This window comes from Magallana gigas, chromosome 7 (genome assembly GCF_963853765.1).
Source record: "Magallana gigas chromosome 7, xbMagGiga1.1, whole genome shotgun sequence".
NCBI classification, from domain to species: Eukaryota; Metazoa; Mollusca; class Bivalvia; order Ostreida; family Ostreidae; genus Magallana; species Magallana gigas.
The window spans coordinates 5113820-5130855 of NC_088859.1; the positions used below are offsets into that span (position 1 = coordinate 5113820).

General features: G+C 32.4%; 2 protein-coding genes and 1 pseudogene across 2 annotated transcripts; all 3 read left to right on the plus strand.

The window, feature by feature from the left end:
• The window catches only part of LOC117684850 (protein O-linked-mannose beta-1,2-N-acetylglucosaminyltransferase 1-like), a 47020-nt pseudogene that overhangs the window by 17518 nt on the left and 12466 nt on the right, over nt 1-17036 (plus strand).
• On the plus strand, nt 976-3718 carry LOC136270289 (uncharacterized). The gene is made up of 2 exons (XM_066067528.1): nt 976-1120; nt 1264-3718. Exons 1-2 carry the CDS (start codon nt 1098-1100, stop codon nt 3293-3295), a joined length of 2055 nt encoding a protein of 684 aa, XP_065923600.1. The 5' UTR covers nt 976-1097; the 3' UTR covers nt 3296-3718.
• LOC136270291 (protein O-linked-mannose beta-1,2-N-acetylglucosaminyltransferase 1-like) lies at nt 5985-10238 on the plus strand. The gene is made up of 5 exons (XM_066067536.1): nt 5985-6093; nt 6946-7017; nt 7151-7192; nt 7323-7390; nt 7612-10238. Exons 1-5 carry the CDS (start codon nt 6010-6012, stop codon nt 7679-7681), a joined length of 336 nt encoding a protein of 111 aa, XP_065923608.1. The 5' UTR covers nt 5985-6009; the 3' UTR covers nt 7682-10238.

Below are 17036 nucleotides of genomic sequence, written 5' to 3' on the forward strand. Positions count from 1 at the left end.
GAAGTAATTGAATGCTGATATCGGACTCTTTTTTTGTGAAATCATATTAAAAAAAAGATTCTTTAACTATCCATCACATAAAATTTTGGTGTTTCAAGAAACCGTGATATGTGTTTTGAAGAAAAAAACCCAAACTTGCATATAAAAAAAATATTTTAGTTAACTTTATAGTTAGTTTTTCTTGGAATAAGAGTACCGTACTATGCTCGGTCCAAGATATTTATGTAACACATTTTCATAAATTATTTCAAATTCAAAAATTCCTTAGAATTCAAGCAGTGTTCATTCGATTCACTATGAAAAAATCCATTGGTTTCTCTATTGAAATGGGGCTTGTCAAATATCATGCATAGCTAAAGATACAAATTTTACTGGGATTTTACATGGCAGGTGACATGAAGATACATGGACAAAAATGTTAAAAAAAATTATACAAGGTGTTCCTATTGACTTCCAAATGATTAAGTTGTCAATATTATTCCCATGAGATTTTTGTTTTTGTTCAGGTGAATTTCTTTGAAAATAGATGAGGTGTCAATGAAGAAATCTTGATTTTTTTCCCTTTCATCAATTTCATTTGTATTTCTCTGACTAGCTGTAGAATTGCATCTTCATAGGAAATTTGGGTTGATAGACCATCATCCTGAATATACTTCCCATTGAGTTATTCTTTTACAGCAATGTGCATTTTTGTTAAAAATCGGGAAAAGTGACAGAAATATTAACTTGGGACTGACTTTAAATGACTCGATCAATGACTCATTTTTTGTTACATGTAAACTGTATATAAAGCATTATAAAAATTGGACATTTAAAATTGGATGATATATAACATCTACTTGTGTATCTAATATCTTCCTGGTACAACCATCCAACCAATCATTTGTTGTTATCAGTGATATTCTGTCAGGCCAGGTTTTCTTATTTCACTATTCATTGATCTTATATACGGTATCACTTTGAAACCAGCAATCAAATATGTAGACTTATCAAAGACAATAAAACACACAGCAAAACAAAATGAAAGTATGATAAAATAAAATTCCTGCAGCTAAAAATAGCATAAAAGTTCTACAGGTGTAGAGTTCACCTTTAAAATGGAGTCTTTCCCAGTTGAAATGTAAGTTCATTCAAATATTCTTATAATTTTCATTTTAAAATGTAAACACAACATTATTGGTACATTTTCTATCTAAATGTATGAACAATATTAATTACAAATTGACAATTGTTCTAAACAATACACACATCTAATTCTAACAGATATGAGGGACTCCAGCACATGTCAGAGTCAGTGTTTGTGGGACTGTGTGAGATACTGGGGACCTCACAACAGGTGACCCTCAGGAGGGAAACAGAGGATATCACAGATATGATGAAGAGACGATTGATTACTTATGATGAGAACATTGAGATGTTGAGTGGAAGTCAGAGAGAAGGGTTCAGGCTGTATGAATCAGATGTGGACGTAATGTACTGGCAAAACAACCAACGAGTGATCATGGACATGTCTCAGTCTGAGTATTACAACACAGGCAATACAACCTTGATTCTCTCTGACAGTTCTGAGAGTCCACCAGGATTCACTCTACTTCAGTTACTGACACCAACAACCAGAGACATTCAATCAGCATGTGTCAGAATGAATGACAGAGTCTATATATCTAGTTCTATGTACAGACAGTTAACTTGTTCTATAGCAATACCTAATTCTACTGTACATGGCCCCTGTGGTAGTGGTAATATAGCAGGGAGAGTAGAATATGACACTGCTCACTGTTTTGTTTCTGACTTTTGGCCTCTGTCTGCCTCCTCATGGATAAACAGATGTCACACATGGCCTGATCCTGAAGTTGTCAATGACATTGTCAAAAATGGGTGTCACTTTGTAGCAATAGGACACCCATTTGGACCCCTTGAATATGAAGAATGGAGAATTTCTTTTTCACGAGCAGAGTATAAATGTGTATCAGCAATGAACCACAGCCAGTTTTTGACTTATGGATTGTTAAAGCTGTTCCTAAAAGAAGTTATCAATCAACAATCAGAAGAAACCAATAAACTGCTGTGTTTCTATCACATGAAGACAACAATTTTCTGGGCAATTCAACAAAACACACTACCTCACTGGTGTCCACAAAATTTCCTAGCCGGTTTCTGGGTCTGCTTTAAACTCCTCCTTAAATGGGTGTACGAGGGAATCTGTCCTAACTTTTTCATCCCACAAAACAACCTGTTTCTGACAAAGATCAATGGCTCAGCACAAACCAGACTGTTCCTACAGTTACATGAATTGTACAAGAAAGGTCTAGCCTGTCTGTTACAGAGTTCCTCTATCAGGTCCTACATCATTGATGTCCTGTACAATCCTAGAGCTTTTGTTTGTACAGATGAAAGTTTGGTGTTTATGTCTGAACTTGATTTTGATGTAGAACTTTTCAACAAAATGAATACTGGGACTAATATTGTATCAGATAAACACCAGTGTATAAAAACCATACACTTGATAGAGCAGTGGGTAGATTCACGCCTTACACACTGTCAAGTTGTCATGTTACAGAGACTTACAGCCTCTGTCCTTCAGACCACTGCATTTATATTACACAACATGTACACTAATACAGGTGTTAACAAACAGATGTATATTGCAGATAAAATGTCCTGTCACATGCTGAAATTAGCAGCCAAGTTTGGGTGTATTTCTGACATGATGTATAATGCCATGTATTATTACAAGACACTCAGATACAGGGAAGCTTTATCTGTTATAGAGATGACAAAGGTAAAGTTAGCACAGCCATATCTGATGTATAGGAGACGTGTAGACAGAGAGAGGTATATTGAGGCTCTAGGGGGACAGTCCTGGTCTTTAAAGATGAGACAGGCTGTAGCATGGGATATCAAACTTGACAACTACACAGTCTTTTATATCAGTGAACTAATACCAGAACAACAGTCTGCTATTAAGAATAGGTGGCCTACATTATATATCCCAGTGTTTGTAATGTTACACTTCCTAGAGTTCTTGTGTTACAGACACATTGATACAACATTATCACAAGCAGCTCTAGATGAGCTACAAGTCCTAGTCCACCATAATCAGGGACGGTATGTACATTATCTATGCAGAGACATCTACTGGGAGATCCTGGGGATCTGTCAACAGATGACAGGGAACCTCCAGGCTGCTCTATACTCTTACCAACGGTCACTCACACAATATCAATGGAACAAAATACAAGGTGCTACACAGAGGAGAATTCAGGATATGATTCAGTCAACACCATACCAGTAATGAAATTATAGCCATTAACAAAACAAACTTTGTACTTAGACATTCCAAGTCATTCATCCTATATTCACAATAACTTAGATTTAAGCGTTCAATGAATACATATTTTATATATAATTCAATGTTTATTTCTTTTATATATCTTTATATCGTTGCTTTAAAGCCATTATATACATGTATGTTTTTTGTCAGGAATATGAATATATATAAAAATTATTATTTCATCCACCGAGTATGATTCCCTCTATTTCTTACGAAAACTTACTGTAATTCATAGTTCTGTAGAAACTGACAGGGCTGAAGTCTACAAACCTGTTTATTGATTGATGGAAACATACAGCAACCTAAGAAAAATCACGGACTGTATGAAATAATCATGATGATGTCAGACTCAAATTCCTGTAGGAGATGATTTGGCTGTTTCTTTAAGCTTATGTACTGATGTACATTAACAGTAATTAAGTTAACTTTACTTACCTTTTACAATAAATTTATAAATTTGTTGAAAGAAAATGTAGATATAAACATAAATATATATAAAGATAGCAATCATTGCATAAAAAACTTACATAACCCATAATGTGGATTATGTATTTTTTCTGCAATGTTGCCACCTTCATATCCCGCATGAATCACAAAAGAAAGCATTTTATTGTTTAAATTAGCATTTCTGCAGGTAAAAATATAGTTTCAGATGCTGGATGAGGTTAAGGTTTTTGGAGCTGGTAAAAGTTTTTGGAGCTGGCGTCCTTTGAATAGATGATGCATCTTGTGATACTGATGGACTCCACAGGTTTAAATGCTGAATCTGGGCCATAGGTTTTAGATGCTGAAGGAGTTTAAGTTTTTTGGAGTTTAAGTTTTTTGGAGTAGCAGCAGGATCGCAGACTTAAGTACTCGCGTAATATAAGGAATTTACAGTATTTCTTTAGTAAAATCAATACCTTTGTAAGTTTTTATATATAAGTCACCTGTGTTTAATTTTATTTTTGGTCATAAATTTACATCTGTTTTTATAGATTCATATATTTTCAATTTTAAAACTAAAAACATTTATGTGTTTTGATGTACATGTATATGTTATATTCCGTATTACAAATGTCAGATGAACAAATGCATAAATAACTCATTAGGTCTTTCCACCTTTCAGGTGAAAGACCTTTTGTATTCCTTATGTTTTTTATTTTTTTTCTTCTCTTTTTTTCCAGGGACAGCTTTTTTATTTCAAGAGATATTGAAACAATTTTTTCTTTATGTTATTGGCCATTAAAAGTTATGGTACCAAATGACCCTTTGCTTGATAACTCCCAGAACTTACCAAGTTATTGCCCTTGTGTACGAAAAGCTTGTTATCGCTACTCCTCTGAAACCATTAGAGATAGAGATTTGGAACTTTTACCAATGTCTTCAGTACACTTAGAGGGTTCTTCAATCTACTAACACCGAAATGATCCGAGGCCCCCTTCTATCAGTTATTGCCCCTGAAAGTATTTGAATTTCCATAAAATCCCTTCCAACTTTTTTATTATTTATCATAGAGACTTCGGACCACTTGGGATGGAAGCGTCTTCCTTGGCCAAACAAAATGACATAAAGGTCAAAGGTCAAGGTCATCTGAAAATCTCTTAATTAATGAGTTTTTAGATCTCTTTTGTTTAGTGTAGTAAAGAAAAAAATGTTTATGGATGTAATAGAACATCTTAAGACATCTTAAGATATATCCCCTTGGCTCCTTCTTTTAAATAGTTACAGAGTTATTGCCCCTTTTGTACGAAAAGCTTGTTATCGCTACTCCTCTGAAACCATAAGAGATAGAAACTTGGAACTTTTACCAATGTCTTTAGTACACTTAGAGGGTTTTTCAATCTATTCATACCGAAAGGATCTTAGCCCCCCTTCAAGTAGTTATTGCCCCTGAAAGTATTTACATTTCTATAAAATCACTTCCAACTTTTTTATTACTTATCATACAGACTTCGGACCACTTGGGATGGAAGCGTCTACCTTGGATGAACAAAATGATATAAAGGTCAAAGGTCAAGGTCATTTGGAAATCTCTTAATTAATGAGTTTTCAGATGTATTTTGTTTAGGATGGTAAAGAAACACTTTTTCATGGATGTAGTAGGACATCTTAAGACATTTCAAAATATAACCCTTTGACCCTTACCATGTAACAATTACAGAGTTATTGCCCCTATTGTACAAAATGCTTGTTATTGCTACTCCTAATTAACCGTTGGAGATAGAGACTTGAAACTTTTACTAATGTATTCAGTACACTTAGACGCTCCTTCAATCTATTCATACCGACAGGGTCCAAAGTCCCTTTCTAGCAGTTATTGCCCTTGAAAGTTTCGAACATTCAATAAAAAACACAAAAAACTTTTGAATCAATAATCATAGATACATCGGACCACTTGGTATTGAAGCGTCTCCCTTGTCCGATGAAAATGACATAAAGGTCAAAGGTCAAGGTTAAGCAATATAAAATTGCAAACTTAATCGTTTGACCCTTTTATAATGATGTAACGCAGAAAAAATAATTTATTCTATTGAAGCAATCTTATTTCAAACATAAAAAATAATGAGGTGGAAAGACCTCTAATTGTTCGAGAACAATTAGTCTACTAGTTTGTATAATTATCTTGATGCAAATTTGAATATAAAAATGTAATCTGAATATTTTCCAGGATTACAGCTGACAAATACGAGGTGATGATAAATGAGATTCTGAAGTCAGGGGTAGTAGTGGACCACAGCAAGGACCCGTGTGATAGCGGGCTGGTCCCCGACAACAAGGTACATATGGTACATTATATATATATATATATATATATATATATATATATATATATATATATATATATATATATATATATATATATATATATATATATATATATATATATATATATATATATATATATATATATATATATATATATATACAGTACATATAGTACATTATATATATAATTCTTGTACATATAGTACATTATATATATATATATATATATATATATATATATATATATATATATATATATATATATATATATATATATATATATATATATATATATATAAAACTATAGTACATATAGTACATTAAATATATATATATATATATAGTACATATAGTACATTATATATATAACTATAGTACATATAGTACATATAGTACATTATATATATAACTATAGTACATATAGTACATTATATATATAACTATAGTACATATAGTACATTATATATATAATTATAGTACATATACATGATCACAGCAAGGATCCGTGTGATAGCGGGCCTGTCCCTGACAACAAGGTATATACATGAAGTAAACATATACATTACTCTAGTACCTGTCCATGAGTGCAGTACGTTGTATTTTGTCTATTGTTTATTTTAAGGACTTTTTATAGTTGAATGTTAATTCTGAACTATTTACTTTCTATAGTTAAAAGTACTTATAGTATAAATCAGCAGGCACTGAGGCTGTGATGCTTAGATAACAGTCATAAAAGAGACAGTCAGTCTGTGATGCTCATCAACAACCTCTATATCCCACCAAAATAAATGCCGGTGGACAGTTCTTCTGTTTTAGTTTTCTAAAGACTGTTACTCATTTTAAAACATTTATATTTTGTCTAGGATACTGTACATGTCATGTACATACAGATGCCACATCCCACAGATTTTACCACCTGGAAACAACTCGCCAAGGTGAGAGAGAGAGAGAGAGAGAGAGAGAGAGAGAGATCGAGAGATCAATACACATTGTTAAGATTTCTCTAACAGTGTTATTCTGTGTGAGAACTCATTTAAACTACATGAACTTCCTGTTTCTGTGTTTTAGTGCTACCATTTGTGGGATCTAGATGTGCGAGGATTTCACAAGGTATGACTTCTTACTATAAGTAGATGCAGATGAAGTTGTTTATTGTATTATATATTACTTTTATGACTTTTGAAGCAACAATCAATCCATATAAAAATGAGAATATAAGTTTTGTGTTTGCTGATTTCAGAGTATGTGGAGACTCTACCTGAATGGAACACCTGTAATACTAGTGGGGGTACCTGCCTCCCCCTACCAGTAAGTCTCTCTCTCTCTCTCTCATCACCCTTGATGTTATAAGGTTTTAAGCAGTTTAAATATGGTTCTTGTTATTCAGTCATGTCTTTGTATCTAACTCTGCAGATTTATTTCGTTGTTTCCTTAAATAAATGAAAATATTTTCTTTCCATCAATTATTAGCAAAGGCCAATCAATTTTTATCTAGTCTTTGACATACATTTGTTTATTTATTTACACAGCTCGCATAAACCAGACAGTGTGAAGCCATTTGTACTGGAGGAACCATCAAAGAAAGCCAAGGCCCAGTAGTGGGATGACCCCTGACCCCAGTAAAGGGCTGTCCCCTGCCTGCAATACATCCCCAGGGTAGATCTGGCTCTGACTACTTGTAAACTTAGGAATTTGACTCAGCTTTTCCTCCTCTTGGACCAAGATCTAGACACAATTTACAATAAACAGGGTAACAGGAGGGAATTCTGTAAGGAACTGTTGTGTGCAATATTATCATCATGTTGGATTTAACAACACCTTTATTGTTATGATAAACCAATGTATGTTTTAAGTACACTGGTGTGTATTGTTAGCTTTAAGATGTGGATTTACTGCACACATGTCAAGAATCTATAATAATACTCTTGAGTTTTTGATAAGTACATGTTATTATTATTTTTGATACATGTACAACGAAGCTGTACCGTAGCAGAAATAGTCTCCTTCTGATTGTCCTATATCCCTGGGTGATTTACATGTTAAAGACAAAAGTTGTACTGAATGTATATTTTTCTGTACATCTGCAATGAAAACCTAATTCCATGAATAAGGTCCAAGTAAAAGATTTATAAGCTGCACACAGCGTTTGATTGTGCAAAGTTTTCTCTTTATTCTGTTTGGTGTTTTTTTCATCTAATCAATGAAGAATATTTTTAATGCAATGTTTTTCCTAATGACCAACCATTAATATATCTTGTTCCGATTAGAGTCCATGTTCACCGCCTACCAGCTGTAGAGATACTTGTTATCTTAACATCTCCTAACAAACATAGCATTTACAGTAACCTGCTTTTTCATTGCGTGGTATGTTTACCCTGCTCAAAGTTTGATTGGTGATATCTAGTGATGAAAAACAGGCCTTTAAGCTTTCAGCTGATATTCTAGTAATACATGTACACTCAAAATTGTAATATATTGTTTACTTATGAAACTGCATTATATTGAATGAACAATAAACCGTTCTGTGTTCAAGGAACATCGTCTTATGAGAGATTATTGTAATGTAAATGAATGTATATTTATATATCAAATGCCAAATTCCAAAAAAACAAAGGACATTTAAACGATCTTAAGATATGCCATGTTCTTTTCAGATGATTTATATTCGCTGACGGACATTTAAACATTCCTTGATGTTGTTTTAAGCGTTTGTGATATGTTTTTAGTAGACGACTTTCACATCAACAAAATATGTCTGCTAGGGTCAATCTAAGGTCAATGTGTGAAGGTCACTTATCCTTTTACAACATTAACATCTCTCCAGAACTATGTCTATTGTATTCTCATTATGTTTCTTGTGTTGTAAACTGTTTTTCCATACAATCAATAAGATAAGATTTGAACAAAACTGTTGAAACATTTGTTGAAATATTGATATGTTTTATTAATTTTACCAAGTTAACATTGCACAAACATATAGGTTTCAATTTTTTATGCCAAAAATTATAATTGCAACTTAGTGTATATTGAGGACTGATTAGTATTGAAGAAGTAGTTTGCAAAAAAGGGCAAAATAACCCTGTCTACAGTATTTCAAAAAGGTAATGAAAGTTAAATATAGGTGATGAAAGAAAATGCTGATAATTAAAGTTTCTCTAATTTTGTTAATTAAGTAAGATGCTTTACATGAATTTTAATTAACTATCCTCTTTTGTTAGAGTTCTGGGCATATCAATTTCAGTACACTCGTCAATGCTCGGCATGTGCACTGCTTTTACGTCTTTTACACCTGCTTGTTTGTGCGTCATTTGAACTGCTATTGAAACAGGTTGTGATTCAATATTTCTATGCAATTGTTTTTTATGGCTATTATTTTTTTTTAACGAAGTTGATATACAAGTAAATATACTTTCACTGTTGTATATTTCTTTGGCTTTTTTATTTAAAGATTTACATGTACTTATATTCAGTTTTTTCTCTTTTAAAAAACTGGTGTACTTCAGAAACTGTGAACTGTGAACACTGATGATAATTTATTTTAATCTGACTCAATATTGTCGTTTTTCATCTACTGATAGTGTAATTCTTGATATCTTGGACCCTTAAAAAACCTGATATTATGTGGATCATGTCTATTAAATTTGAAAGTTACGTTAAAAGGTTAATCATCTGCCATGTTTTGAAGTTTAACTGCAGTGACTCAACCTTTGCTACACACTGTGGATTGATTTGTGTTAGATGTAATTAGTGCAATTTTTAGATGTAATGGTTTGGTGACATTTGGTGTATTTATACTCTTAAAAAACAGCTAGGTTATGACAGATTAGTCTGGGCTTTGCTGAGATCTAAGTAATGAATGTAAAGATTCTGCTTGTGTGTAGGGGCTGGGGTAAAATTGTAGTAAAGTAGGATAGCCCAGACTGATCTTGCATCAACACTCAGCTATTTCTGAGATGATTGCTAACTACGCCAAACAAAATGCAGTGTACATTGTGTGCATTCATGTAATTTTATCTGTATAATATTTATTTTCTCATAAAAAGCATTTATTTTTTTCAATGAAACAACTCTATTCTTATAATAAAATAGATCTGAATTTACAATATTAATTTAGTAAATTCCATCTGGTTATTTTAATAAAATATATATAAAAACATTTGCTGTTTTATTTTGTTGTTTATGATAAGAGTGTCTCAGGAATACCAGGAAATGTGTACACGACGTCATCGCTATTTTTGTTCCCGTTTTGTGCAGGTACATGCATGCAACAATAAGTATCTTATATCTCTTTAAATTCAATATTGTTTCACGAAATTAATAGTTCTAAACAATCTTCAAATCAACACCGCGTTCTTCGGAAGTTTGTTTAATTGAAAAGTCTTTGCCATAAGCTGACATAATGTACCGAAGTTGATCAGGGTTGTGTAAATAAAGAGACAATTATCTGTTTGTTTTAGAATTTAACTGTGCATGTAAGCGCTGTATGTTCGTGTAATACAGCTCATTTAAGACGCAGGTTTGCGTTATTGTAAAAGTTCAGCCAAACTTTCACCGATCCTCGGATCAGGTGTATGGTACACAGGTATACAGGTGGGCGAGGGGTCAGGTACAAGGCTTGTTTTGTTGAATTAACCTCAGTCAAATGAAGTCGCGAGGAATGCCGGGTAGATGAATTACCATTATTTATATTATTAGACAATTACGTATTTATAAAATCACGAAGGGCAGGGTAATGGGGAAGTATCATGTCTGCTCGCCCTCAGGACTTTCAGTACTTTAATTGATCTAAGCACCTCGCTGTGCCGATATACTGGCGTGGTCAATAACGCAAGACGCAATTATGTTGTAAAATGAACCAAGTCTGATTAACCGCATCAGATCTGTTTTGAACGGGGGGGGGGGGGTTAAAGAGAATACACTATAAACGCGTACTTGTGGTGGTTTTTTTTCGTTTCTATATACAAGTATGTATCTTTCAACTTGAAGTGTTATTGTATTCTTTAAAAATTCAAAGTAACAAGGGAACTGTTAAATCTCGCCAATTCGACAGTATATATTCTAGCTTTTAGATCAGAGGAAACGAAAACTAAATTGAGAGAGATTGAGGAGAAATCGTCTCTCTCTCTCTCTCTCTCTCTCTCTCTCTCTCTCTCTCTCTAACGTTGCAGTTTTGTTAATTTTCAAATTATAAATTCTCTGTGTAAAGCTTCTAAGAACATGATCGTAATGATAACATATCATTTGTTTTTACATCTTTTATATTGAATTCATCATAATGTTATCTGATTTACTCGTGATGAGCTCCAATTGCTTTCGGTCTTAATTTAGATATACAAACATTCCATAAATTCCAATATTCAAAAGTTTTTATAACCCATCAAATAACTCATATTTTCTAAACATAGCAAACAAAAAAGTAATCTATTTTTGACAGTGTAACAATGTAACGATTAGGCATTGAGTTAGGCTCGAATCTATTTTCTAAGGAGGCTAGGGAATAAAGAAAATAGCCATCAAATTTACTTTAATTTTTAGATATGAAGTCTTGTGTTTTAAAGTATAATTTTAGTTAAGAAAACTTTGATATATTTTAGCTTTAGAATTTTGAATATTTTCCTTCTATATTCTGAGCTTTTCTTTTTACGAGATTAATAAAGTCTAATTAAAATTTTTAAAAAAAAAGTGGTTTGGGGGGGGGGGGGCATTCAGCCTACTTAAGTTAAGGCTCTTTGTCGATTTATCTCTCCCTCCATCTGTCTATTTAGCTTTTATTGAATCTTTCAATCGACGACAATGTTACATTCAACTTCAGATTTTTAAACTTGGTATTTCCTATTCAGCATAGCTGCATTTAAAATATAAACGAACTAAAGCATGACCTCAGCTTTCTGCATAAACATATAGCAGCATTGTATGCAAAGCTCTGCATCTTGCTTATAACTCGAAGTTTGACTCTCAGGTTAGAAAATAGAAGTTTGTAAACAATTAAAAGAAGAGAAAAATGCACTAAAACAATAACAAAGAAAAAACTCAATTTATTTTTCATCATATATACAATAAAATATTTCTACCAGCGAGAATAATCTCCGTTGAGATTGAAATTGCTGAGCATCTTAATAAAACATGGTGCATTAATCAACCATTACGTAGAGATCGTACCGAATTACCTATACCAACATAATGAATAGCATTCTATAATATGTTGTTAGTGCATCAGGTTTTTTGCAGGTACACGCATACGATCAGCTGTCTGGTTTACCGGTCTACACGTAAAAATTTGAAATTCTAAAATAAAGACGATGTTTTCTCTCAAGTTAAAATAAAAAGAAACTAAACATGCTAAACAGAAATCAAAACAAACTAAAACCATCGTCACGAATGAAAATGTCAACGCATTGAAATATTTAACCTTAATTTACTTCACATAAACCACACACATATATTTTGGATGTTTCAAATATTCCCTTCGCACGTTAACTGTTGCACAACAACCAAATTAAATTCATCTTCGTTAAACTTTAAGATGGCTGCTATTCTAACATAGACTGGTCCTCTAAACTTGTTTTCGATGTATGAAATATCGAGCCCGAAGTTAAACTGATTGACCCCCATTCTCTCTGTCTTATCATTATTTTCGTAAATTACTCAAATTTGAAACAGAATTAGCCCTTAATTTTTGCAATTTTTATTTTCCTTCCCATAAGGATGATGTATGCTAAATTACGTTGAATTTCACTCAGTAGTTCTTGATAAGAAGATTTTTAAAAACGCACCCCCTTTTTCTACAGTTTCGAGGTTTTCTCCGCTTTGAATAAAGATCGGTCTTTCATTTCTGCCATTTATATTTGCCTTCCCATAATAATGCTGTGTGTAAAATTTGGTTGAAATTGGTCAAGCGGTTTTAGAGAAGAAGTTCAAAATGTAAAAAGTTTACAGACGGACAGACGGACGGACAGACGGACAAAATGTGATCAGAATAGCTCACTTTAATAAAGGTAATCAATTTATTTTTATTAAAATATGTTGGCAATTTTCATTTGATAAATATTATTAATGATTACACAACAAATGTTTTCGTCAAAGAAAAGTAGTATTATACCGTGCTTGATTTGCAGCGCAAGAGATACTTCCTCATAGTGATTTGCCGGGGGAAAAAATCTATTTTTAGAATCTACATACCCTTACCTATCAATCTAGTTCATAGAATATGTACCTTACCAGGCATCATTTTTTGGTCAATGGTACATTGGATACCTTAATTGGCATTATAAAATTTGAATTTTTGAGTAGAATCAATATATTAACTAAAGCATAATTTCTAGAATAGAGGTGACCCAAAATGGCTACCCCAAAACAGAGGAACAAACCTCTTTAAAAGGAGAAAAACGTTATTGCCCACAAACTTTCTGGACAGCCGTTGTATATCGTTAACAGAGGTTTTACCTTTAAAAAAAACCTTCAATTGATACCACTGTATGATGTGGTTAATGAATTTGAATAGAAAGGTAATGTATGCTACGGACATTAATGTCGGTTTGAAACAAACTGGTTCTGCTGATACTGCCAAGAAAAGTTTATAATTCAAGAACGGCAAAATTTTAGTAGGATATTAATTTGATGTTGAAAGAATGATTGACAATATTTTTATAGTGTGTTTTGATGTTTGTAGGTCAAGTTGTCAGTGAGCGACACAGTAAAGCCGACAAGATGGGGGATTGGGGCGAGAGAATCTCGGTGGAGGAGGTTCTTAAACTGGTGCCCCTGCAAGGTAAGGACCAATCACAAACCTCTTTACAACAGAATGATTTTGTTATTGTAAGGAGGCTGGGTGGTCAACAAACTAACCATCAATTTTTCCATCAATTTTCAGAAGTGAGTTGTTTAGTTATAAACTTTCAACATAGTAAAGAAAAATTCCAAATATTTTAGATTTAATTGATAATGTCATCTATTTTTATACAGAGCCCTTCTTATTAGGAGATTATGATAGTCTAAAAATGTACATGACCACCTGGCCCTCTTAATGTTATGATGTTATGCAGCATCGGTGGTAATGCTCCACCAGCCCTGGTCACTCAGTTAGGATTGTTATTGAATGCTTATGAAGTAAATATGGATAATCAATCCAGTAGCCAGGCACACCCTAAGTTAGAATAATATAACTGTTTTGGTTTCTAAAGCATTTTACGATATAAGGTACAACCTGCTGATATTAAAAATTAATGTAGACATTTTAACCAATCAGAGCTTAACATTTTTAAAACTAAATGGACTGGTGTTTTCTATGATATATGACATACAATGAATGCCTTTTGATTTTTGATTTATATGATACAGAATCTAAGTGTCCTTGGTCTACCACTGACAGTAAGCGACAGGAGTTCTGTGATAAGGTCGAGGGGTGCGGTTAAGTGTGTGACTGCGACAACCCCACCCCGCTCACATTCCATCCACCTAAGGTAGGAAATGTCACCTAGTCCTCAGCAGTTATGGAAAAGTTTAGGAAAATATATCAAGGCAACACCAATTTTTAAAATAATTCTTCAGATTTTCAATATAAATCATTGGGATAGAAAATAATAAGGCAAGCAAAAACTAGTAATATTTAAATTAATATTTAAATTAAGTGTGATTTCAAAAAGTATTAAAGCTCAATAAATCGCAAAAGGGCTTATCGACTTCCATCACCCCAGATCAAAGTCTAAAGTTATAGAAAACTTTTAAGAAGAGATAGATTTGTCAACCAGGGTGTTTGTATCATATGGCATGAAAGTGGGAATCTAGTATTATATTTACCTCTTTATTTAAACAGTATTTTATGGTGCAATATATCAAATAAATGGATGGCATTGTCTATTTAAATCCTCTCCGACATACAAGGTCAACCTATGTACCATTGAAGGCTTAAACATGGAAATTGCGTTTGTCTTGATTTATAAAACAAAGTTCACTAAGCTACACTTATCATGTATGCTTAGTTTGCTTTTTAGTTAGTTTTTATGCAGGTTACACTAGTGTTTGAGTTGTATAATAAGTATATTTACCAAGTATTAGAAATTTGCATATCTAATTATAATTTTACTGCTTTTCTTAGATGTATACCTGTTTTAACTCTGTCTTACACCTACTTCGTTAATTTGAAAACCTATTGATTTTTTTTAACAAAATCTTTTGGTAAATGGCTTTTTTAGAAGCCATTGTGGTCCAAAAATCGTGTCTATTTTAAAGGGATCTAGACATGATTTTAGATCAAAGTTTTATTTTCCATTTTTTTGTATTAAATGATTTACATGCTAATTTTCAATGGATGACCAAAATTTGAATGTTCATATTCAAGTTATAAGAGAGATGCAGAGGTAGACCGGGCCTCAGGCTTCAGCTGTTGTTAAGTAAACAAAGCTCGAGTCTTATATTTGTTTACAAAAAATGAAAAGTAAGGAATTACCATTTCTTTGACAAATTGACTCATTGGCAAAACAAGGTTAACTGATTCAATATGTTCCAAATTAATATTATCAACAAAAGAAAACAAGATTTACCAGTAATAGAAACTTATACCAATAAAACTATTATGTAAACAATAGCAAGACTCGAGTTTTGTTTACATAACAAAGAATTTCAAACTCTATATCTTGCTTATTACTCAATATTTGACTTTCACATTTTGACAAAGGATTAAAAATACCTTTATTAACCATTCTAAACATTAAAATTGGAAAACCAAAAGCTCAAATCGTGTCCAAGTCCCTTTAAAATCATTGATTGACTTGAAGAAACAGCTTTTTTAAAGACTGATGATTGATAAGATTTCAAGCACATGCTTTACATTAAATGATGTAAGAAGCCACAACAGTATGTTGATATTCTCATCAGGGAAAAGAAAACTTTGCTATTATTAGATAATGACTAAATACCAAATCTTGACTTCACCATAAAAGTAAACTAGAATTGCATTCACTTGTACTATTTTTTGCAACCGTAAGTACTGCATGATTTATCATAATCATTGGTAAACATCATTTCTTATATTAGAATAAAATATATACAAACTACTTCTAGATCCTATTTTTCATATTGTTTGCTGAACAATGGCAATTAATAAAGTCTTTGCATTCAAAGAATTTTTTTGTACAATTGCTTAAAAAAGGAGTCGTTGACACACCAATATATTTATTTATTTGATGGATCGATAAAGAACCCTTTTTTAATACATTTGGCATGCATTTAATAATACAGTTAAACGCGATTATAATGAAAACGCTTATAATGAATTGGCGCTTACAGCGAAGTTATTTTCATTTCTAGTGATTATAGTACATGTTGTAAACTTGACGAATATAACGAATTACGCTTATAACAAAGCAAAATCGTCCATCCCTGGCGCTTCGTTATAACCGTGTTTTACTGAGACCAAATTTAAAGCTCTGAAATAATATGTTCGCAACCTAAACAATATTTCCTGTTTCTCTGAAAAAAGAAAATAAAATTTATTCAAAATAATTGAATGCTGATATTGGACTCTTTTTGTGTAATCATATTACAAAAAAGATTCTTTATCTATTCATCACATAAAATGTTGGTGTTTCAAGAAACCTTGATATGTGTTTTGAAGTTAAAAAACTTGCACATGAAAAAATTATTTTAGTTAACTTTATATTGAGTTTTTCTTGGAATAAGAGTACTATACTTGGTCCAAGATATTTATGTAACACATTTTCACAATATATTTCAAATTCAAAAATACCTTAGAATTCAAGCTGTGTTCATTCGATTCACTGTGAAAAAATCTATCGGTTTCTTCATTGAAATTGGGCTTGTCAAATTTCATACATAGTTAAAGATAAAAATTTTACTTGGATTTTGCATGGCAAGTAACATGATTGAAGATACCTGGATGAAAATGTTAAAAAAATTATACAAGGTGTTCCTATTGACTAATCCAAATGATTAAGGT

Coding starts and splice junctions, on each gene's coding strand:
- LOC136270289 (XM_066067528.1), top strand. CDS start 1,098: ATGGAGTCTTTCCCAGTTGAAAT. Junction 1,121..1,263: donor GAGTCTTTCCCAGTTGAAAT/GTAAGTTCATTC, acceptor TAATTCTAACAG/ATATGAGGGACTCCAGCACA.
- LOC136270291 (XM_066067536.1), top strand. CDS start 6,010: ATGATAAATGAGATTCTGAAGTCAGGGGTAGTAGTGGACCACAGCAAG. Junction 6,094..6,945: donor GGCTGGTCCCCGACAACAAG/GTACATATGGTA, acceptor TATTTTGTCTAG/GATACTGTACATGTCATGTA. Junction 7,391..7,611: donor GTACCTGCCTCCCCCTACCA/GTAAGTCTCTCT, acceptor TTATTTACACAG/CTCGCATAAACCAGACAGTG.